This window comes from Rattus norvegicus, chromosome 3 (assembly GCF_021556685.1).
Source record: "Rattus norvegicus strain SHRSP/BbbUtx chromosome 3, alternate assembly SHRSP_T2T, whole genome shotgun sequence".
Classification (NCBI taxonomy): Eukaryota; Metazoa; Chordata; class Mammalia; order Rodentia; family Muridae; genus Rattus; species Rattus norvegicus.
The window spans coordinates 119,932,918-119,957,167 of NC_141536.1; the positions used below are offsets into that span (position 1 = coordinate 119,932,918).

Sequence of the window (24,250 nt, forward strand, 5' to 3'; positions counted from 1 at the left end):
CATCGTATGCACTCACTGATAAGTGGAAATTAGCCCAAAAACTCAAATTACCCAAGATGCAAACCACAGACCACATGAAGCTCAAGAAGATGGATGACCAAAATGTGGATCCTTCACTCCTTCTTAAAAGGGGGAACAAAAATATTCATAGGAGGGGAGAGGGAGGTAAAATTTGGAGCAGAGACTGAAGGAGCCTGCCCCACATGTGGCCCATATATATACACCAGAACCAGATAAGATTGATGAAGCTAAGAAGTGCATGCTGACAGGAACAGGATATAGATGTCTCTTTCCTGAGAGACACAGCCTGACCATGTCAAATACAAAGGCAAATGCTGGCAGCAAACCACTGAACTGAGAATGGGACCCCGCTGGAGGAATTAGAGAAAGGATTGAAAGAACTGAAGAGGTTTGCAACCCCATAAGAACAACAATACCAACCAATTAGAGAGCTTCCAGGGACTAAACCACTATTCAAAGACTATACATGGACTGACCCAGGGCTCCAGCTGCATATGTAGCAGAGGATGGCCTTGTTGGGCACCAGTGGAAGGGGAAGCCCTTGGTCCTGCCAAGGTTGGACTGCCAGTGTTGGGGAATGTTGGGGGGAGGAAGAGGGAAGGGGGGATAAATGGGAGGGAAACACCCTTATAGGAGAAGGGGAGGGGTAGGGGATAGGGGGCTTATGTCTGCTGGGAAAGGGAATAACATTTGAAATGTAAATTTAAAAAAATCCAATAAAAAAGAAAAAAGAAAGAAAAAGGTGTGTGTGTGTGTGTGTGTGTGTGTGTGTGTTGTGTATCTATTTATATTCCACAGCACTGAAGTTCTACTGAAGTTCTTGAATAACTGAGGCCAATCTCTGTGAAATCACATACTCTAAAGTCTAGCTCAGACAACTGCAAGGAGTCTGCTATCTTCCCCCTGCCCACTACCTCTTGTGACTTCTGAGGTCAGAAGGAACTTTCCCTAAATATTTGCAGAGTTTCCTCAAACAGCCAAGTCAATCCAGCTCAGTTTTTCCTCTATGACGTTTCTATTGAGAGTAAAAATAGGCACTAGAAAATAGGCAGGTAAAGATGAAGCTGATCTTCAAATTCTACCCATCCAAGAAGACCATGACTCCAGCTGCAAATGTAGCAGACGATGGCCATGTCAGGTATCAGTGGGAGGAAAAGCCTTTGGTCCTGTGAAGGTTCGTTTTCCCAATGTAGGGGAATGCCAGGGTGTTGAGGTGGGAGTGGGAGCATCTCCATAGAAGCAGGGGGAGGGGAGAAGGAATATGGGAGAGGGGTGGAAAGGGATAACATTTGAAATGTAAATACATAAAATATCCAAGAAAAATAAAATTATAAGAGAGAGAGGGGAGAGAGAGAGAGAGAGAGAGAGAGAGAGAGAGAGAGAGAGAGAGAGAGAGCAGATATGAAACACAGTAACCACAGCAGCATGGTTATGGTTGAATAATTTTGTGGTTACATAAAAATCATTGCTCTGTGGCTATTGCATTGGTTCTGTTTCTCTTCCTTTCTCACCTTTCCTCCTTCCCCTCTTCTTCCTGTTTTACTCTCTCTTTTTGGTTTTGGGATTGAACCTAGAACCTGGCACATGCTAGTTGCATGCTCTACTATTGAACCACACTACCTGGGGAGGAGGTTTTACATAAGACAAGATGCCTAAAAAGTTATAATGTATAAAGTAGACCTGACACATAAAATTAGGCATTTACAATGAGACATACATTTTCAAGGTTATAAGATAAAGACTGAAAGAATGTATTTCGATAAATAGAAAAGATAATATCCATGAATACAAACCATTCCCATGAATGAATGAATGAATGTAAAAATCAGACAATCCATAAGGATACAGAACAAACATAATCAGGTGTCTCACAGAGAAGACAAGATGGCCATTTAAACACTGGAAAAGATGCCCAGTCTTATCACAACTTAGAGAATTCTAACTAAAACAAGATGACAGAGTGCCTGCTCTTTCAGACTGGCCTGTTAGGTATTGATGGTATCTGATGTTGTTGGACAAGGAGCAGCTGGTACTTTCTGCAGGCACGGTCATTAGGAAGGCTATCTAGACACAACTCTCAATGTCCTCTTGCACTTTGACGAGTATCTAGACAGAAATGCAGGCACCCGCCAGACACTCTGGTAAGAATGTTTGCCACATTTGGGCCCCTACAATCTGTCAGTGTATGGGTCAGCTTTCCTTTGATTATGTTTCCGTTGATAAAAGAGCAAATTAAACCACATAATGACTTGAAAGAAAGCTCCAATAATTAAAAAGCGCAAACTCAAAGCATGTAAAAACTCCAATCTGTACTGGGAATAAAAGGCCTTGGAAATTTGGTAAACTATAGGCTAATAAACTCATGTGAAGAATTTGCAAGGATGGTTAGCCGTGAAATTGTGGCTGCCTTTAGGAAAAAAGTTCCTAGCAAAGGATGACTTTTTTCTCTGTTCTTTTGAAATGAGTTTACTGTGTATATTTTTGTGTATATTAGGGTTTGCAACAAGAAACTATACCATAGACTATACTATACTATAGATTATAATTTGGATTTGTGTGTGAAAAGAGAAGCTAACTTATCAAACATAATTTAACAAAAATTTGCAATATATACATGTTTACTGCCCATGGTCCTCATGTCCTACATAAACACTCCAGAATTATTCATCTGTTTCCTGCCACTTTCTATTCTTTGACCTTTATCTCCCTATTGTCTGTCTTCCCAACCAGTACTGCCTCTCATAGGAGAGGCTGACAGCCAGCAAATGATCTTCCTGAGAGGAGTCTGCCTTGGATTAAAATTCACAACAGATAGGCGAAATTTGCTTCGATAGGCAAGGCCCAGAAGAAATTCATTTTAGTAAAGATTCCTACTATTAATATGACTTTCCTGTTATTATTAAATATATAACCATTACTAGGTATTAGCCCACCCTTTTGAGATCTCTGCAGAACAACGAAGATGTACTCTCTCATAGTGATGCTGTATAGACAAATAGAGAATAATTCTGTAGAATTCCTAATTTGATTAAAGTAATTTTAGGAGGAAAGCTTTTAGAGATTGTCTTAGTTGCTAGAAAGATGTAATAAAGTTAGAGTCAAGAATAGAATTTGCCCACTCCTCAGAATAGTAAGCAAAGGCTGCATAATAAGAAATACAATAAGCTTTCATAAGCCCACTAAAAAGAGAAATTGATGTGGGATAATTTTGTGTTCAAGGGAAAACATTTAGGTTCAAGGATAAAGTCACAGGTGTGCACTATGATAAGGCAAGACCATGCAAAAAACCGTTGCTTTGAACTTTTAAAGAGTATATTATAATGAAACTCTACTTTGAACTTAATATCAACATCCTTCTGTAACTCCCATTCTATGTAACATTTTATCTCTGAGATAATTTTCTAAAGAACTTTTTGTCTAAGTAGGTATGAAAGAAATAAAGAAATAAAGAAAAGAAATAAAGTTGTTGGTCGAATGGTTTGACTTGGGGATCTTTGTCTCATCCATCCATCCATCCATCCATCCATCCATCCATCCATCCATCCATCCATCCAAACGTGTATGTGTAAGCATGCATGAATACTTGTGGAGTTGATTGTGACAGTTGGGCCTGTCAGAGTGTGGGTGTATGAATGTTCAAATGTATACGTGTCTGTAAATATTTGCCTGTATACACCATCTTGATTCTTTTCCTCTCCTTTCTCTCTGGTTCACAAAGAGTTAATCAGCTTATCCAGAGAGGCTTCTGGCAGATTCACCAGAAAAGGAGCACCAGCAATAAATCTTTTCACCTATCCTCTGCTGTTTTATGAGGAGGTGCTGAACAGTTTCTGGCTTCAGAGGAACTCAGACAGGCAGGTCAGCTACCTCAGCAAAGTGACTTAGATTTAAGGCAGGTAAGTATTTTATTATTATATAGCAACCATAAATATCTAGCAAGACCAAATCTTACCCACATCGATGCTCTTCCCCCTTGGCTGCTTCAAGAAGAACCAAACAAGAAAGAACAACCACTGGGGCTGGACCCTGGCACACATTTGTCCTCCAGACCCATCTGTGTTGTGGCAAATGGCAGGATCTTTTTTAATGTCATCATATATGAGACTTCACAGTTTATTCATTCAGGCTGAACACTACTTTTTATTCTAAATAACCTCTCTTTGCATTTGAATTGAAAACAATCTCAATTGTGGTAGAATATGTCTAACAAAACCTGTCTTGACCATATAAGATGTACAGTTTAGTGGCATAGGTACAGTCACAGTAGGTACAACCATCACCACTACAATCTCTTCAGCTTTTAAGACCAAGATTCTGTTCTCATTAAATCATAGTTTCTAGTTAGGTTTTGTTCTGTTTTTGGGAAATCATTTTCTAGTCTCTCTCTCTCCCTGTCTCTCCGTTTCCCTCCCTCTCTCCCTCCCTCCCTCCCTCTCCCTCTCTCTCCCTCCCTCCCTCCCCCTCTCTCTCCTTTGTGTGTGTGTGTGTGTGTGTGAGAGAGAGAGAGAGAGAGAGAGAGAGAGAGAGAGTGTGTGTGTGTGTGTGTGTGTGTGTGTGTGCGCGTTTGTGTGCAGTATGGGCAGGTATTCATGTAGGCATGTGAAAGTAGGCCAGAGAATTGTGTTAGTATCCTCTTCCATCACCCTCTGTCTATCCCTTTGATGCATGGCTTCTCCCTGAACACAGAGTTCATGGTTTTTCAGCTTTACTGTCATCCAGAAAGCCTCAGTGTTACCCCTGTGTCTGCCCACCTCAGTTCTGGAGTTACAGACCCATGTGAGACCATACCTAGTTAGCTATTTGGGTGCTAGGATCTAAACTCAGGTCCTCAGGGTTGTGCAGCAAGCAGTTTTAATCACTGAGCCAATTCTCCAGGCCCACTTGGATTTGTTTTTGTACAATAGCTATACATTATACTATATACTTAGAAGAAATTCATAAAGAAAACATGAAGGAGTAATGGAAAATACTCAAGAGGACCTCATAGATTCTTCATGAGCTGGTTAGCACTGACCCCCCCCCCCCCTTTTGTACTAATCTTACACCTGTTAAGAATAGAGGCAATAGGGGATGTGTAACTGTGAAGCAAGCCCAGACCAGTGGATAGCCCTGATAATGGTAAGTAGGAAAGCCGACATGCTGGAATTACAGACATGTGCCATGACCCCTGACTTCCAGAGAACGAGTACATGCATTTTTGTTCAATCAAGACTTTACAACTAAAAGAAATTCACATGTATAGTAAACATGCATCCAGGTGTTGTGGCATATGCTTATCATCTCAGATATAAGGGAGCCCGAAGCAGGAGCATGGGAGTTAAGAGACCAGCCTGCGCACCATAGCCAGTCTCCTCTCAAAAAACAAACAAAGCTAAAAGTCATGCAGCCATTAACACACACACACACACACACACACACACACACACACACACACACACACACACACACGAATCCTGTTTCATTTAATAGATTATAGACAAAATCTAAATAGTGATGTCAAAACAGCCAAAACTTACATTTGACCAAAAAGCTGTCAACCTCGATGTTGGTCAGCCCCTCAGTCCTAGTATATCTAGGTACTAATACTTCAGAGACTCGGTGGGACAGGCCGCTCAGCAAGGCTTTCTTCAGAGTAGTTAATAAAGATTTTAAAAGTGTAATAAAAGTTCCCATACCTGAACATCTTGACATGCTGCACAAGCCAAATTAAAATAATGGCATGTAAAACATATTAAACTACAATTATCCAGTTACAAGTTAACAGTAGGAAATCAACAGGATCCAGAATAAGGGCTCAGTGCTGGCCAAGCCCTGTCCCTAGAGCTGTTCAGAGCCTCTCTATTGCTCCTGCCTGGCTTTGAGGTTTCCCTCCCAGAGGCTGGTTTTCCCATGCAGGCGTTGAGGCACCAATCTGTAGGTCAGTCTGAGGCATCCTGTAGGTTTCGATCTCTGAGAATACTTTGATCTCTTCTCTACTAATTAGGAACAACTCTTTCTTTAGTGAATATGTTGGATAGTTTTATGTCAACTTGACACCAGCTAAAGTCACCAGAGAGGAGGGAGCCTCACTGAAGGAACGTCTCTATTGGACTGGAGGCAAGTCTGGAGGTCATTTTCTTAACCAGTGATTAATGGGAGAGGGCCCAGGCAGTTATGGGTGATTCCATACCTGAACTGGTGGTCCTGGGTTCTCTAGGAAAGTACAAGCATGCCATGAGGAGCAAGCCAGCAAGTAACACCCCCCCCATGGCTTCAGTGTCACCTCTTGCCTCTATGTCCCTCTATGTGAGTTCCTGCACCGACTTCCTTGGATGAACAGTGATACGGAAGAATAAGCCAAATAGACCCTTTCTCCCCCAAGTTGCTTTGGACATGGTGCTTCATCCCAGCAATAGTAACAACCAGGACACTGTGTACAGGCTACCCGGTCAATGCTTAGCCTTTAGTTTTCTGTCTCCCGATTGACTAAAGCTAGGACCTCACACCTTGGAGGGCATGGATGGATTCTGCCATCTCTGTTACACCCATTCCTATTTCTGTTTGTCTCATAGCTCAGCTTTCCCCCCAGGCCAACCACAACACACAGCGCAATAAACCTGTATCATCATTTCCATGTTCTCAAGAAAGTTTACTGTTTAACCACAAGGTTTTCTGACTGCTGGGGATGGAGGTCAGTATCCTGGGGTCCTCCAATGTTCTCATTGCTTACAAAACGTGACAGTGTGGACTGTCAGAGCTAGAAGAGAAAATTTCTTTCCCTAATTCACATGTTATAAACATATTTAAAAGTGTTCACAGGGCTGGAGAGATGGCTCAGCGGTTAAGAGCACCCGACTGCTCTTTCAGAGGTCATGAGTTCAATTCCCAGCAACCACATGGTGGCTCACAACCATCTGTAAAGAGATCCGATGCCCTCTTCTGGTGTATCTGAAGACAGCTACAGTGTACTTATATATATAATAAATAAATAAATCTTTAAAAAAAAAATAAAAGTGTTCACAAAAACAAAACAAAATAAAACCCAAACGAGCTGTCCCATTCTTTTTAACAACAGTAAGGTATAAGTGTGTCATAACATACTAAAGCAATTCTCTACTGATGGACATTTAGGTGGTTTCCAATCGTTTTTGAAAACCAATTACACAGTAATAACCTATGGTAGTAATGTATAAAGTTACATAAGTACCACTACACTATGAATAGATTTGCAGGTCAAAGTAGCATTGTAATTCTGACAGATATTGCAGCATTGCTTTCCACAGAAGCTACACTGTTTTGCTTTTTGACTTACAATGACTACTGGGGTTTTATTATTTATTCAATTAAGAACACATTGTTAGCATTCCTTCTAGGATCCGCCCTACAGTTACCTGGCAACAGCCAGGTATGCCTGACTCACCATAAAAGGGGCTGTTTGCCCCCTCACTCCCTCTTACTCTCTTACCCTCTCTGACCCTTCTTTCTCCCTATTCCGTTCTCCCCTTTCTCAACGTGTTCCTAGAAGGCTTCTCCTCTTCTCTCTCCCTCTGTCTCTGTCTGTCTCTGTCTCTGTCTCTGTCTCTCTCTCTCCTTTTCTCTGACTCTACTAACTCCTCAACTCTCCTCCCCATGACCTAAATAAACTCTATTCCATACTATGTCTGTCATATGGCTGGTACCTCAGGGGGAAGGGATGCCTCAGTATGGGCCCTCAGAAGCACCCCCTTCCACCTCACCACACAGTAAGCTGTTTTATTTTGTTTTGTTCATTTTTGTTGTTGTTCGTTTATTTTTGGAAGAAATTCAGTAGGGAAGGCAGGGAACTGAGACTGGCGGTGGTTGAAAGATAGTTATAAATCAACCAAGAGGGCAGAGGTGTTGCTGCAGGGGTGAAAAGTGTAGAGAAAGGCAGGGACAAGCTCCTCACATAAATGCTCAGAGAGAAATGAAGAAGAGGAGGAGGAAGAGCAGGAGGCACAAGCTTGCACAGGGCTGATGCAGGGAGGTTGCCTGGCCACACAGAGACCACACTGTTTCATTCACATTTTCTGTAATGGGCCAGGTAGCAGCTGACACTTCGCTCTACAAACAGCTTTCTTGTAAGCAGTAAAGAGACAGAAGTCTGAAGGACTCATCTCAACTCTCATTAACTTTCCAAATAAGCATCAGGTAGAGATTTGCTGGTGCTCTTTTCTTAGATGATCCCTTTCTACTAAAGGCATTTTACACTGTGGTGGGGTGTCTTGTGTAGGCCACCATGTGGTCCTGGCTTGCTCTTAGGAAAAGTGTCCTCCAGCACATCACAAAAGGAAAACAAATGAAACAAAAGGACGATTTCTTACTTTAGGATTCAAGTCAAAGAAGGTGTAGTATTTAAATCTCAACAGCAGCTGCTCATCCTCTTGAATGCTTTGCTCCATAAGGGACCTCGAGGAGTCCAGCCAGCTAGGAAACATGGGGTTAGGGTTTAAAAGCCAGCTCACTTTCTATGCATACCCACCACACTGAGTTACATATTGCGTACATCCATGGGCATGGGAAACAATGTCAACAAAACCAATGAGCACATAAGGGCTTATAATTTGCACCTCACCTTACTGTTCTTAAGTTAAAAAATATTCTTAATGACACATGAAAGTGAATGAGCTATGGGAGTTGATATCTAGTGTTTTTCTCTTCTTTTCCTTTCCCTCTCTCTCTCTCTCTCTCTCTCTCTTTCTTTCTTTCTTTCTTTTCTCTCTCTCCCTTTCCCTCCTTTTTCCTTCCTTTTTTTTTTTTTGAGACAGAATCTCATGTGTACTCCAAGCTGGCTTTGAACATGTGATCCTCTTGCTTCCTGACTGCTGGAATTATAGACACATCTCATCGCGTCTGTTACTACCTTGGTGTAGCAGATGAGGTGACCAAGTCTCTGTGAATTTTATGATCTAGGCAAGGGTAGAGCTCCATGGTGGAGCCAGCATGTAAGTCTCTGTCTCTAACTGCTGCCCTGTGGTCCACTGTGGTCAACCCAACGCTAGGTCTAGCTTAACCAGTGTCCAGTCTTTTGACAAGCAGCACAGCGTTGTCATCTACAGAGTTCATGATCGAGAACTACACAACAGCATAACGAAATAAAATGTAAAACTCATAATTTAAGGACCTTTGTAATTTTGTGTTGTGCTGTATTTGTGGCTATCTTGTGCATGTGTATTCCACGGGCCATGGGTTGGACATGCCTCATAGATCCTTTTGCAGAGATGGGAAAAATCACACGAGCTGTGCAATGCATTAACCTTCAGCCAGACGTGGCTACTGAACATTTAAATGTGAATAATGTTGCATCTTAATTCTATTTTAGTTTATTTATTCTATGTATGAGTGCTCTATCTGCATGTATAGCTGTGTGCCAAAAGAGGGCATCAGATCTCATTACAGATGGTTGTGAGCCATCATGTGGGTGCTGGGAACTGAACTCAGGACCTCTGGAGGAGCAGTCAGTGCTCTTAACATCTGAGCCATCTTTCTAGTCATGTAGCTTACTTTTAAATAGAGAGAAGCAGTGTTCTCTAAAATACAGCACAAGCCAGGTTGACCACCTTTAATGTCTCTAAGAGGTTCATAGGGGGCACCATTTTTATAAGTTACCTTCTATTCCCCCAAAACTCTTTTCATAGTGGCAACAGCAAGAGGCATAGTTATGGATAGGAAGACATCAAGTTATTTGAATACAGTAGTTTTGTCACCTTTTAAAGTTATTGAGACCATTTCAATCTCAGTTGATCTTTTTTTTTCCTGTTAAAGTTAGCCTTTTGATTTTTGCTAAGAAGCACAACGTTCATGCCAATAAACCCCCACATTAGACAGTCCCCAGCTCTTTGACATTTCTTAATGCATGAACACCAGGAGGAAGATGGAGCCCTATCCTTACCCTGCATTCATCTTGGCTTTGTCAACCAAAGATCGAGGCTGGAACATTTCGGCGAGCACCTCTGGTGATGGAGGAGGTTGGCTGAAGGCCAGAACACTGCAGTTTTGCTCTGTCAAAGGGCTGTCACCAAACCAAGTCATAGTGGATAAGGCTGGTGTCCCGTTGATGGGGTCATATGTGGGTGTCATGGTCTTACTGTACAAGCCAGGGCTTACTATGAGGCAAGGAAAGAGACACGGTGATAGGTGATTTATCTTAGGAATCTTTAGAAAAAGTTATACTGAAACAATTTTGATTTAAATGTGCCAGGAGTCAGGATGGTAGGGATGCCAGGAACACACAGGTAAAGATCTTACCTGGATCTTCCAGTCCTGGGATCTCAGACATGTAAAAAAGTTTCCCAAAATCAACACATATAAATGTTGGCAAGTAAGCCTTTTCTAACCATTCAAAGTTCTCTTGTCTTCTGGTGCCATTAGGGAACTGAGAACATCGATACAAAATGTCTCAGACAGCAAAGGGCTGTGTTTGCTACTTTTAAGAACATAGTAAATGCTAACCTGACTCTCACTCTGAACACTGCTCAAATTCCCCTTTTATTCTTTGCATTGGAATACACTATACAAGACAGCCCTCCATATTACAAGAAAGCTAGTGAGGTTGTTTTGATATGGGATGAAAGGGTATATATTCTCAGAATCCTTACCTGCCTTCCCCGTACAAGCCAATGAAAACTGCTTAAGAAAGAGTCACACAAAGACAAACCAGAAAAAGAGAAATATACTTAAATGATCCAAATTACTTTCTTTCTAAAATTTACTTTTTCATCCACAATTCATGGCTGTATATACCAGCATGTTACAACATATGATACACAATTAAAACCATGAGTTACTAAGCATACCTTTGTAAGAGTCTAAGTTTAAAACTTCTTTTTTAAAAAAAGATTTATTTATTTATTGTGAATACACTGCAGCTGTCTTCAGACACACCAGAAGAGGCATCAGATTCCATTTCAGATGGTTGTGAGCCATCATGTGGTTGCTGGGAATTGAACTCAGGACCTCTGGAAGAGCAGTCAGTGCTCTTAACCACGGAGCCACCTCTCCAGGCCAGTTTAAAGCTTCTTTAACTTAATGAGATATTAAACTTAATGGGATATTAAGTTGATCCTTCTTTGCTTGGAGAGAAAAGTGGAGGGAGGGAGGGGCAAGAGAAAGGAAGAAGGGGAGACATAGATTCCCTTTGTTGCTTCAAGAGTCCTAGAGAGAGAGAGAGAGAGAGAGAGAGAGAGAGAGAGAGAGAGAGAGAGAGAGAGAGAGAGAGACTGGTTTCCCTTTGGGATCTACCGTCATACATCAGAAGGTTAAACAGCAGCCCCTTACCTGGGGAACCCGAGCTTGTTGAAGAACTTTCCAGGTTCAGGATGTCTTCAATCACTGGCTCTTTACTATTTTTTTCTTTCTTCTTTTTCTTTTTACAATAGTCACCAGAAGGCTTTAACAATGAGAGTTCTTCTGGTCTTCTGATATCTAAAATGAAACAAAGTAACACCTGACAAAAACAAAACGCAAGAAAACTAAAAAGAAAAAGAATTCCTTCTGAGACTCAAGGCTGTTCTGTGTAATTTGACAGGTCTCTTTCAGGCTGGGGAGATTTCGACAGCAAATGGAACCCACTGCATCCGGTTTGAAATAGCAGAAAGGAGGGAAGACCCACCCCCTAAGTTGGATAAGGGTAGCAAATAGTGGTAGGAGGTTCAGACTAGTGCAACTCATGATGAAAGTATTTCAAATGCATGCAGAGCACAGGGGACGGTATCAAGCCTTCACCACAGGCTTGCCATCCAGTGTTGTGTGACTCAGTGTTATCCACGGGCTACTGATTTTTCCCTCTTTCCCTTCCTCCCCCCACTCTGGTTTGTAAATAACCACAAAGCGCCCAACATCCTTTTTGATTTGTGGACTTTGCAGCCTTTTATTCCCTATACAACGGTCATCATTTCCTGCCATCCCTTAGAGGTGTCCTGTTCCTTTTTGCCTTCTGAGTCTCCATCATTCAATGTGTGCCAACCTGACTCCCAATAGTTTGAGAGCATCTGGGTGTCTGTCAAGGGCTGTGCTGCCTGCTAGCCATGTTCTGCACTGCGCACCTCCAACAGTCCATGTGAAAAGATTCATGCTCCCCACAGAGTCTTCAGTGGTAGCTCCTTCATTGGTATCTTCACCGTCCTGGAACAGCCCAGAGTCTATCTATCTATACTACCTCCCAGAGGTCCTGGCTGCCCACACTGCGACACTCTTATTGGGAGCTGAATGTCTACAATCTCTCTGGCCTATTTCCACACAGTATATCCTAGCATCAGGACCTTATCTCAGAGTTGACTTTTGAAGAAACCAAGCTGTGATAGCCCTTCCTTGACTCATCCAACCGTGCAGTTGTAGTCAGAGCTGATGATAATCCTCCGAGCAGCCTTCATTTCAGCTATAATCCAAGGAAGTGGCTACTTTAAGGGTTCTCGTACCTGCTGTCCTAGATCCTCTCATCCAGTCAGTTCACAAACTGCTTGGTACTCAGAGGTCTGAGCAATGCAGCTGACTCTCCCCAGCAGTCAGGATGTCTCTGACCATCAGGTGACAAACACACCTTGGACCATCCCAAATGTCTATTTTATACACACCTGACAACTTAAATATTGTAGTGTTAGCATTAATCATAAAATAGCAAAGCAAAACTCCGCTGAAGATCAGATTCGTGCCTCTTCTCTTCTTTAGGGGAAACCGCCATACTCCTAGATTGATCTGAGCTAGCAGTGATCGATGTAAGAGCTGTGATTAGAGATGCTAAGCAAAGCTCTCTCTCAATGTGTCTTCAAAGCCACAGTTAGAGAGGAGAGCAGCTAACTGCTTGCCCTCAACTGTGATGTGTCACCTGGTCCCTTTGGGGGGTGTGGAAAAGACCTTTTCACTTGGTCTCTGACTTGATGTTGGCACCCTCACTAGAATACTACCAATCGCAAAAACAACAACGTGTCCTCTGGCTTCACAGTTGCCTGCTACATGCCAGGGACACTCTAGCAACTTGTACTCCCCAGTGGAATATTCCGTGCATCGAATGGTCCACTAAACAGCCACGGGGCAGGCAGTGCGTGCCGGACATGGATATGCAGAGTTAGTGTTTCTGTCCTCATCCTGTTTCAGGCCATCAGAGCCCTTTATGTCTAACATGGATATTCCTCAACCTGTGAACTTCTTCCTTCGTTTGCTCTACGTCCTGTCCCATTTTAGTGCTCTCTACTCTTCCTTGCCTATTTGTAGCTATCCGTCTCTGCCTGTTTCAAAGGGCAAGATGTCAGTGACCTTCAACACAGTACCGGCCCATGCACCCACCCATGCACAGTAGGGCTCAAGGAGCATTTGTTGAATGAATGGGTGGGTGAATGAATGAATGAATGAATGAAGCAGCTTATAGTTTAATGGGGGGAGAGGGAATACTCAGTGAGACATAATATTTTGTGTTCGCATGCTGGGTGATATTTAATATTCTTGGTGCCAAAGAAGACACCCACACATTTAAAAAAGTAGTGTATCATAAAGAAAAAAAATAGTTGGAGTAGTATTGTCTCTGTGATATTATACCATGAGACACCAGTTCGTCAGGTAAGCCTGGTGGCACAGGCTGGTAATCTTAGTGTATTTTAGGCTGAGGCAGGAGGCTCTGAAAGCCTTGGCTACATAAAATCCAAACAGAAAAAGATTAGGTTTCTATTCATAATATATTCATATGAATATGAATTCTTCTATTCATAAGTATGTGTGTGTATTATGTATGTGGACGTTTGTATGTTTTCAGGCACACGTGCACTTGTGTGCACATCTGTGTGAGGCCAGAAGACATCCTGGGGTGTCGTTCCTCAGGAACCATCTGCCTTGTTTTATTGAGATGGGTTCTTTCACTGGCCTGGACCTTGCCGAGTAGGGCAGCCTAGTTGTCCAGTGAATCCCAGGGGTCCCTCTGTCTCTGCCTCCTCACTGCTAACAAGAGTATACCACCATGTTCATCTTTTTTAAACACAGTTTCTGGGGATTGATAAAGCACTGTGCTTACAAAGCTCTCTTCCCAAAGAGTGCTTTTCTGTTTAAGCTTCTTAAAATGACCTTTGTCATTATTTACAGGAGCCCAGTACTAAGGAAGGCATTAAAGTGTGCAATGCCAAGGATAGAGACCACACAGTCTGTCACGATAAAAGATTTAACAAAACTCTTTCGTTTGTCTTAAAAATCTGAGTGGAGTTTGGAGAAACGAGTTTGGAGTGACCCACTTAACGTGCCCACTTCTACTTACAAATGTATCTGAACAACTAATTGGAAGCTTGTGGAAATGACTCTGATTTATGCAAATGGCGTTCCTTTCCTTTCATTCCACTTGAAGGACTGCAGTGCTCTGCCCTGGGCATGGGAGTTTACTTCCTTGTCAAGGAGTGTTCTCCAGCAAAGGCTTGAGGCAGGTAGAAAAGCACAAGTAATTTTCCTGTCTTCCTTTGCCAAGAGTCTAAAGGGCACAGTGGCCCTGCAGGGAACTCACTCAGTACTTTGCAGATATCAGCTACAGCCTTAAACACCACAGCAGAAAAGCTGACTCGAAGCCGCACTGTCCTGGTGTTGGGCAGCCGAAGACGAAGCATCTTGTGCTGAGGGGTGAAGAGAAGCTTGGCGTCGGCCTGGACTCCACACTTGTCCAGGGTCCAGTGCGTTTTCAGAAGCCAGCAGCGCTTCTGTTCCCACCACAGAGCAAAGTCTGACCAGTCTTGGGCTATGTCTGCAAAAATGGAGAACACAGTTTATGAGAGGAAGTCGAGCACGCAGGTTGCAGACACCCCAGTCTACTCATGGCGGGTGAAGTTCTAACCTTTAGCTTATAATCTCTTTTTATGGTTTAAGGCTCTACAGTTCTTAGCTTCCTTCCAAAGTCTCCCAGGAGGGGCAGGAGGACAATTGATGTCTGAACTCTACTCTTATTTACTCCTAAGTATCATGAAAACAAAACAAAACAAAACTTTTGTTGTAATGAATGCTAAGCCACACCCCCACGTGCTCTATGCATCAATCTTGATTGCTTAATCAATCGCAGTATCTTATAGAAATTAATTCTTGTACTGTTGGATCGTAAGGGAGCAGTGATGGTCCCCATGGGCCACATAGAACACGGAAAGCTGACAGGTCACTCTTCTCCTCATGCCCATCTCTCTAGCAGTTTTATATTTGCGGTGTGCAGAGCACTCGTGCTGACGTCAGAGCTGCACATTCTCCCCCACTGCGTGTGCCTCCACACCCAGACCTTCCTTCAGCGTTAGTATCAAGGTGAGATTTCCTTTGGTCAGTGTGAAGTAAGTTCAATCTTTTTTTTTTTTTTTCGGGTGGCAGTGTAACCCTGGGTGTCTGGGACCTCACTCTGCAGACCAGGCTGGCCTTGAGAGACATCAAAATTTTAATTTACTTGTTATTTTTCTCTCAGGGAACTCTGCCCCTTGTTGAATTAGAAAACCCTTCTCTCAATGCTCTTAGTGGAAGCATCAAATTATTTTGGAAGGTGATGGATCAGTAATTGTTCTCTGTGGCATAGAATATATATGCTGTGGTTGGGATATGGCTTGAGGGTCCCCCAAGGCTTTATGAGTTGAGGGTTGATCCCCACTGTTAGGGATGAAGAAGGTAGAGATTTAATCTGACCACAGTATTGGGAGGGGGAGCCTTTGGAAAGTAAGTAGGATTAGGTATGACCCCTAAAATGCAGCCTCTGGTTGAATTTGTTGCCTTTACAACAAAGCGGGAAAACCCAGGTAGAGACACACATGTGAATGCACACTGCCCCCTCACCCTCAAACACTCACCCCTTGCTACATGATACCTCATGCTGTTTTGAGAGCCTTTCAGTCTTCTAGCATCAGATGTAGTCCCTAGCCCTTTGGCCAGAACCATGTGCCAAAATAACCCTCTTTTCTTCACAGTCACCTAGCCTCAGGTATTTTGTTATAACAACAAATAAATGAACTAATCTAATCCTCAAAAGAAATGTTTATTAGGAGATATTATATTCTACCACCAATATGAAGTGAAAATGGAATAACTGAAATGTTCATCAAGGGTTAAGTGGATAAATTGTGGTAGGTTCATACAATAGAATGTTATTTAGCAACAAAATTAGATAAACAAATGCAACAATATGGATTTCTTTCAAACATAAAATTAAGTCAAAGAAAGCAGCTATATAATGTATATCTTTTATAAGCCCATTTATATGAAAGTCAAAAACAGGAAAGTGAGAGGCCAGGGTGGTGGTTGCCCTTAGTGAAGCAGCAATGGGGAGTGAGTAGCAAGTGTGGGCTTGAGAGGGGGTGCAGGTGATGTTCCTCCTCGATTTGGGAGACGATCATGTGAATGTGGACATTCATTCACTAGCCTGAGCCTCACAAAGCACTTTCCCACATGCACGTTGCCTTCCACTCAAGATGCACTTAGAAAAGAGCTTTGTCTCAGGGTAAATGAGAGGCCAGCATCCAGGGCCTCAAAGAAACAGAAAACAAGACATTAAACTCTAAGGCCAGAAGAAGACTTCTCTTTCTTGGTGGGCAAGTATGAAATGACACATTGACAGCAAGCATGAAATTATCAAGTGTTTACAAAGAATGGACTCCGTAGTCAATGGCAGGTCACCTAAGATCACCGTGCTGTCTGGTGGGATGGACCTTGACCTTGTGGGAGCATGGCATTATATCTCCTTTATACATACATACATACATACATACATACATACATACATACATACATGTGTGTGTGTGTGTGTGTGTGTGTGTGTCTGTGTGTGTATAGTTTGCCATCATATTTTGAGCTTTTACAAAGGAGGCTGGATTCACTTGAAAGCTCTTGCATGGTTCTCTTCCTGGGAGAGACTAGAGGTGGGGAGGAGGAACATGCTGTCAGGAAATCTAGGGCCAGCCATGGAATGTAATGGAATAGGGAGGTAACACAGCAGGGTTCAAATGCAGAATAATCATGGAGAAGAAATGACTCACTCATCTGTTCCACCAGCTTGAGCATCACTCCCCCAATATGCAGGTCCCCAGACACCCTCAGCGTGATGTCTGTCTGCTGCTCTTCATTTGCATGGTCAACTCGGACCACAAGCTCCCAGGATGCAGATGTAAAGTCACCAGATGACAACATTGTGGTCCAGGCAGGTGTCTTCAGGGACAAAAATCAAACATAGATCAGAATGGCAGGAGACAGTAGAAGGTGTCAGCAAGTCCTCAGAGAAGAGCCATTGATTTTCATTTATATATATATATATATATATTTTTTTTTTCCGGAGCTGGGGACCGAACCCAGGGCCTTGCGCATGCTAGGCAAGCGCTCTACCACTGAGCTAAATCCCCAACCCCTCATTTTTATATTTTTATTTTAGATTTTTTTGTTCAAAGAATTCTGTAAGTTTCCTGGTACCTAGATATTAAATTAGGGTCCTAATTATATATACAAAAAGACTTATAAAAATAACCCCAACTATCTAAATTCTGTTATTTTTTTTTCTCTACTGGGGTATATATATATTTTGTCAGTATAATGTATCAGTCTTGGTTTTCATTTTCTACTAGTTTTTCTTGATTTTCTCTATTTTTACAAAACACAATAAGCCTTGGCAACCTCCCGTGAGATCTTAAAGTAACTTCCATAGTAACTGAAATATACTTTGTGTGATAAAACGTATAGATTTTAATGTAACAGTTCAACACATTTTGTTGTATGCAAAAATGCTTCAGTAAACGCAATTATAAGAAGCTTTCCACTAAAACCATTTCCCATTGAAACCCTCTTTTTAGTATCTCTCATAGATCAGTGTTATTATATTCCTCCTGCTAATATTGGTATCTTCTGGTATGAGAACCCTAAAATAAAATCTCAGCAAAATAACTGCATTATCTTACCTTAATGTGTACGATGGCATGGCACATGACGATAATTGTTCTGTATGTGTGTTTGATTTACTTAAGTTACTGATTTATTTTTATAGTGTTGGGTGTCTAACCCAGAGCCTTGTACATTCTAGTCAAATGATCTGACCGCTGAGCTATATAGCCCCCACCCAGAGGAAGTCACTCTTTTAAAGCACATGATAATTGGTGCATAAATTACATTGATTAAGGTTTTTTGTTTTTGTTTTGTTTTGTTTTGTTTTTTTTTGAGACACGGTCACTCTAAGGCCTCCTCCACCTTGCATTGTCTTGCCTCAGCCTCCCAAGTGCTGGCATGGCAGGTGTGTACCACCCCTCTTGGCTCCACAAAGGTTTTGGATACATCTTTGGCAAAAGATAAAAAGCAAAACCAACCCCCCAAAAACAAAAAAAACCCCAAAACCCCCAAAATAAACAAAACAAAGCAACAACAACAAAAAAAACAAACCCCCAAACCCCAAACCCAGCATGCATGACAGGCCAAATTTAAATCTTTAAGATAGGGTAGGGAGTTCAAACCCACAGTTTTCTTCTAACTGGAGGTACAAAAAGGAAAAGACTAACAAAAACAAATATAACCCAGACTGTTATGATCTGGTGGTTTTAGGAACATCAGAATCGAAAGCTCGAGATGTCGGCTCAAATGATGTTGCTAATTTGGGCTTTTAAAAGGATGTTAAATAAGGTCGCTTAGATGAGTGTAAGATCTCCTTTTCATGTTCTTATGCAGGACAGCTTCTGAGAAGAAGCCGGTGCTTCATAAGGTCTCTCTCCAGGGACCTACAGTACTAACACTCCCAAGACAACACTCCTAACCGAGACACCCAGTCTCATACTGTGAACCCAGCCAGCTTCTGTGGCTCACCACAGGCAAGAGAATAAGTAGATGCAGGACTCAGTCAACCTAGCAGAGCCATCTGAAGCTGGAACTCTAAGGTGCGTGAGGGGCACTGCTTTCATAACAATGTATAATTAAACCAACAATGTCTCGCCAGGTGTTCGTCTCAGAGGGTGTATCAGTAAGCCCTAAGTGAGTTTCAAAAACACACCAGGTACATTCACTACTACCAATCCAAAGATCGACCACTGCCCATCTGAACGTGGTTAGGACAGATTTAAGGTGTTTGAATCAAATTCAAGAGCTCAGGAGTGCTTTAAAGCCAGAGGCATCCCAAGGTGCAGTGCCCCAATGATGGGTCTCTCAACCGACCGTTTGCGGTTACTGATTGATCTGGTCGGAAAGCCTGCTCCCCTCACCAGCCTGTAGCATTTCTGCGCCATCAGCTCCTTCACTCTCACCAACACCCATTTAAAAAACGAGGAAACAGGGGTTGAGGGAAGGTAGGATACTTACTACAAATCACATTAAGCTCGGTGGGGGAACCCAAACAGGAATCCACCCCTTTTTACTCTAAGCTTATCCATCACCCAGAGAAACGTCCTTGGCGATTTTACCACAACAGGAGAGAAAACTCTTAACACATAAATGAATTCTAACTTTTAGCAACATCCATCATGTCTACAAACAGATCGGCACTGAAGACACAATAAAAGCACCTCTTCACGGCCAACTCCACATGGAAGGGCCTTGCAATCTCCAAAATGCTTTTTTTCTTTTTTGAGTTTCAAATAATGTTTTGCACATAAATAAATAACTTTAATTTTTAAAACAGATGCTTTATTTTGCTCATTTTCTGGGCCTTCAGGGTCAATTTTAAAACAAAGGACACAGGGTCCTTAGTTTTCCTGATTGGAGGGATTAACCCATTTGTTTAGAAAACGGACAGATCCCTTACAACGAAAATTTCTCCTAAAATGAAGCCGATCTGGTTTCCCCACATTCCTTTCCTATCTCTCCGCGCCTTCATTTTGGCCTGAGGTTCTCATCCTCAACAAGTTGTTACTTGTGGAGCAAACTTCAGCCAGTGCAAGCTCACCCACAGAGACCAAAATAGGAGGCAACAAGGCACCTTGGATTTACCTTCCCTGGTGAAGGTCGCTCCGCCCCGGTTCAAAGAGAATGAGAGGAAATAAAAAAAAGAGGGAAGAAAGCCCGAAAGATAACCCGGACGCTCGGTTTTTGGAGGATGTCGCAGGGTCCTTGGCGTATGCTAGGTGACCAGCCACCTGCCCTTTGCCCATTAAAGAAAAGCAGCCCGCGCTGAACAGAAGTGTTGGTGTGCACCGCCAGATTCTTGGTCCCAAGAAGGTGATCCAGACAAAATTATTTCAACCCAACAACCATTTAACTGCATAGAGCTGCAGAAAAGTAGACAGGGGTCCTAAGTCTCCTCGGTGCGGGTTCCAGTTTGGCGATCCAGAGCGCTCACCTGCTATGGAGACCCCGGCGTCCTGTCTGCAGCCCGCACGTGGACAGCTGCTTCCTTAGAGGCCGCCTTGGGCGAGCAGGGGTCTCGCGGGACGGCACAAGGGTACAGTGGGTCGAGTGACGTTGCGGGGGACCTCGCGACAGCCAGTGCGAGCTCCCGGAGCCCGCCGCCCAGCGCCCAAACACAGTCCGCGTCCCGGGGCCACAGCGTCGCGGAGCAGGCTAGCGGGGCGGGCAGGCGGGGGCACGTCCAGCCCAGCCTGCTAGGTCTTGCTTTCACTCCGAGTAGGAGAAGGTTGCAGATACAATAAGGGTTGAAGGGAGCCGCAGGGCTGCTCCAGGCAGGAGCCAAGCAGCCTGGAATACACTCCACCCCTCCCGCCTCCACTTTTATATGGCTTTGCCTGGAGGCCTCCAGCGTTCTGGCTACCCTGAAGCCCTCCAGTACTGGCCCTGAATCCAAGGCTCAGTCGTTTTCCCTGCCTCTTAGGTAAATTCGTCACTGATACCCGGGGCCAGGGAGAATCCCTTCCTGTCTGCAATTGTCTACCTATGCAGAGTTCAGGAGCAAGCCTGACCAGACAGGTGGCATGCACAAAGGCAATTCACCTCTGAGTAAGAGGGTGATGTCAGTTCTAAAAAAGAAAAAAAGGAAGCCCCCTCTGATCAGACCAAACTCCAAGCCAAATGCTCGACTACTCCTGGACTACTCCTAGGTGGCTCACCCTAGGCAGTCATCTGTTATTTTCCTGTTGGAGTATTCTCCAGACAGCCCGCCCAGGAAGTGTGGGAGACTTTGGGTAATTACCACAGCCTGACCATCTTCCCCCACCCCTTGTACAGCATACATTTGGTTGAAAGCTTACTGTGCCAGACCTGGGGCTGGGCTCTGGGGATACAGTGGTTAAGAAAACAATAGTTCTTCAACTGGAAATGAGTAGAAGGCTGGGTGGCAGCCACTCCTTGGGAAACTTTATGCATCATGCCTCAGACCTCGGCTATGTGTACCAATGAGGTGAATCTGACATTAACGTCTTAAACCAGAAATATCCTGAAATTTAAAGTCGAATCTTTGTTTTTGTTTTTGTTATTGTTGTTGTTCGAACATCACAATATTCAGGAATCATTTTGGCTTACAAGTATTTTACATTTGAATTAAAAGCTCGGTGGTACAGAGCTTTTGAGACTCACGCCACTCACCTTGTAGTCCCAATACCTAAATAAATAGATAACCCTTGAACTTTATTAACAAATGCGGGGTCTTAAGAGGAGAGGGTGCAGCTCAGTGGCAGAGCACTTGTCCCGGAGTTCCTTCCCCGGGGACGCACAGAAGACGTTTTACGATTGAAATAATTAAGAATTTAGAGGAAGTATTGGCGAGTTTTATGTCAATTTGACATCAAGCTAGAGTCATCTGAGGAGGTAAGGCCAATGAAATTGCCTTCATAAGGCCAGTTTGTAGGCAGGCCTGGAGAGCATTTTCTTAATCAGTGATTGATGTGGGATACCCCAGCCCATTGTGTGTGGGGCCACCCCTGGGTTAGTGGTCCTGGGTTCTACAGGAAGACAGACAGAGCCACACTCCTCCATGTTTCTGCCCAAGAGTGAGGGTGGAGGGTAGGGTGGAGTGTTGGGGTCATGGGACTGATGGGGATGTTGGGGTAGTGGCAGTAGTGAGTGATATGTCGTGGTGATAATGTAGTGTTTTCGACCTGACTTCCTTCAATGGTGCACTGATTATGGGGGGGTGTAAGAAAAATAACTCCTTTCCTCCTCATCCTTTTGGTGATGGTGTTTCATCACAGCAATATAACACTTACTAAAGCAGGGAACTTCCTAACTTAGTCAGCCGTAGGGATGGGGCTGTCACCTGACTCTACTTTTCCCAGGTAAATATGCCCAGACCTTGGGCAGACAGCATGTGTTTACTGACCTGCTTTCTGAGGGCTCTGCTCCTGGCCAGTTAGAACTGAGCCTGTACAGGTCCAAGGTCTGTGGTGTGACCTTAGAGGATTAAGGGTTTTGTTTTTAGTACCAGTGCAGATTTTCTATTCTCACTGAAAATTGCACTAAACTTACACTAAAGAAATTTGTACTAAAGAATCCCTCTGGATTGTACTAAAGAATTCAGCAGCTTTCAGGTGTCCTTGCTGCTATTTAAAGAAATCTATACAGATGCTCCTTGATCCCGACAGGATCACATCTCCAAAAGCTCACTGCAGGTTGACAGAATCTTGAAGTTGAAATGAATTTAATACCCAGTCTCCAAATATAGTTTGATAGCAGGGTTTACCAGAGAATAATGCTTGTTCCCCTCATGATAGTGTGGCTGGAGGCTGTGCCCAGCCACAAGGGAATACGTTCAGGCCCCGAGCTTAACAATGCTTGTTGCTTCTGAACAACGGGATGCTCAACAATGAGAAAAGAAAAACAAGGTCACCCTTCACAGAAGGCTTTCGCAGTCATTGCAGTTCATTTAGATGGAATAGAATAGATGTGTTATTCTGTGTCTGTCTTGTTTGCTTAAATATATTTGTGATTTTCTTCCATAGTATGTATCCTAGACTTGTGATGTAAAATTTTACCTATCACCTGCCTATTTTAAGTTTTCTGAAAGGGGCAGAGATCACGAGCACGAAATGGATTGGAAAGTGCATTCTGGACTTCAGCATTTCACACCCTTCCACCCATATACACATACACACACCCACATATATACAAACATACCTATGCTCATTTAGACACATGCACACACACACATGCACACACACACATGCACACACACACACATACACACACACACGCCCCATCCACTCACCTAAACACATATACACACCTACCCTCTTTTCCTCCTTTAAAACACAAACAGAATCAACACTGAGTTTTTCATTTAATTAATTAATGCATATTAATCAGCAGTGAGTTTAATTTGCCTATTTATTTCTTTAGTCACTGTGTTGGCTAGATGTGGATCTAGATGTGGTAACACAAATTGAAAACACACGGTGGCTTATCCTCAAATTTTAAGTGTACTGTGGAGGAATGGGGAATAGAACTGTCTAATTCTGCCAGGTTTATATAGAGTGGAGGCGTGACATGAGAATTGGCTTCGGAAAGAAGACTTGTTTCCTTACTAGTCTTCGACAACTTCACCATGCGTTCTGGTCACAGTTACCTCTACTATGGCTCTCTCATTCCTACCAGACCCCTTCTTCCTAGCAAGCGACTCCACTATTTTCCCTATCCTCTCTCTCCCTCGCTCCTCCCTCCCTCTCTCTCTGGTAACATGCTGGGTTAACCAGGGTCCCTTGCAGTTGATGTGAGTTCATGACTTGCATGGCTGTGCCGTATTCAGAAGATGGCATTTTATAGCATTTCTCCTCACAGTCCAGCTCTTATATTCTTTCTATCCCCTTTCTGCTGTGTCCTGATCCCTGGAGGGGGGCGGGGCATAGATGCCCTCTCAGGGCTCATCACTCAACAGTCACTTATTCTCATCATTTTGACTCAGTATGAGCTTCTGCATTAACCACTGCCAACAGGACCATCTCTGACTAAGGCTGAGAACAGCATTAAATTATGGATATAAACAGAAACATTTAGAAATATGTAGCTTGACAACATGTTTATTTAGCAAAATAGCAGTGGTGTGTTCTTTAAAGGTTCCCTAGGCACGGGCTTTTGTTCAGGTTAACTGTATCAGACACGAGTTCCATCCTGTGGAGCAGACTTCAAATCCAGTCAGTAAGTGGATGGTTACTCCCCTAACATTCATGCCACTATTGTGTGTACATCTTGCCTGGCTTTGTGGTACTGTAGCCCATACAATGTACAGCTGGACAAGGCTGTTGGTGACTTTCCTCCCCCAAAAGCCTGTGTTGCACCTTCCAGGACTAGCCAGAGAGAAAGAAGTTTCTAGGTCGTTTCGCATGTGACTTTTTGGTTTTGCAACAAAAGTGTGTGGTGTTTTCAGCAATAGGGCTTTACTGTGTAGTTCTGGTGG

At 43.2% G+C, this 24,250-nt stretch overlaps 1 protein-coding gene across 1 annotated transcript in view; it reads right to left on the reverse strand.

Annotated features, from left to right (window-relative positions):
- Fermt1 (FERM domain containing kindlin 1) overlaps nucleotides 1-20,809 on the reverse strand; it is a 41,908-nt gene extending 21,099 nt beyond the window's left edge. The window contains 6 exon segments of the mRNA NM_001106515.1: nucleotides 8,343-8,445; nucleotides 9,911-10,124; nucleotides 11,296-11,442; nucleotides 14,495-14,728; nucleotides 16,983-17,151; nucleotides 20,249-20,809. Of these exon segments, the coding sequence (NP_001099985.1) occupies nucleotides 8,343-8,445; nucleotides 9,911-10,124; nucleotides 11,296-11,442; nucleotides 14,495-14,728; nucleotides 16,983-17,133 (849 nt within the window). The 5' untranslated portion in view covers nucleotides 17,134-17,151; nucleotides 20,249-20,809.
- Between the last annotated feature and the right edge of the window lie 3,441 nt (nucleotides 20,810-24,250).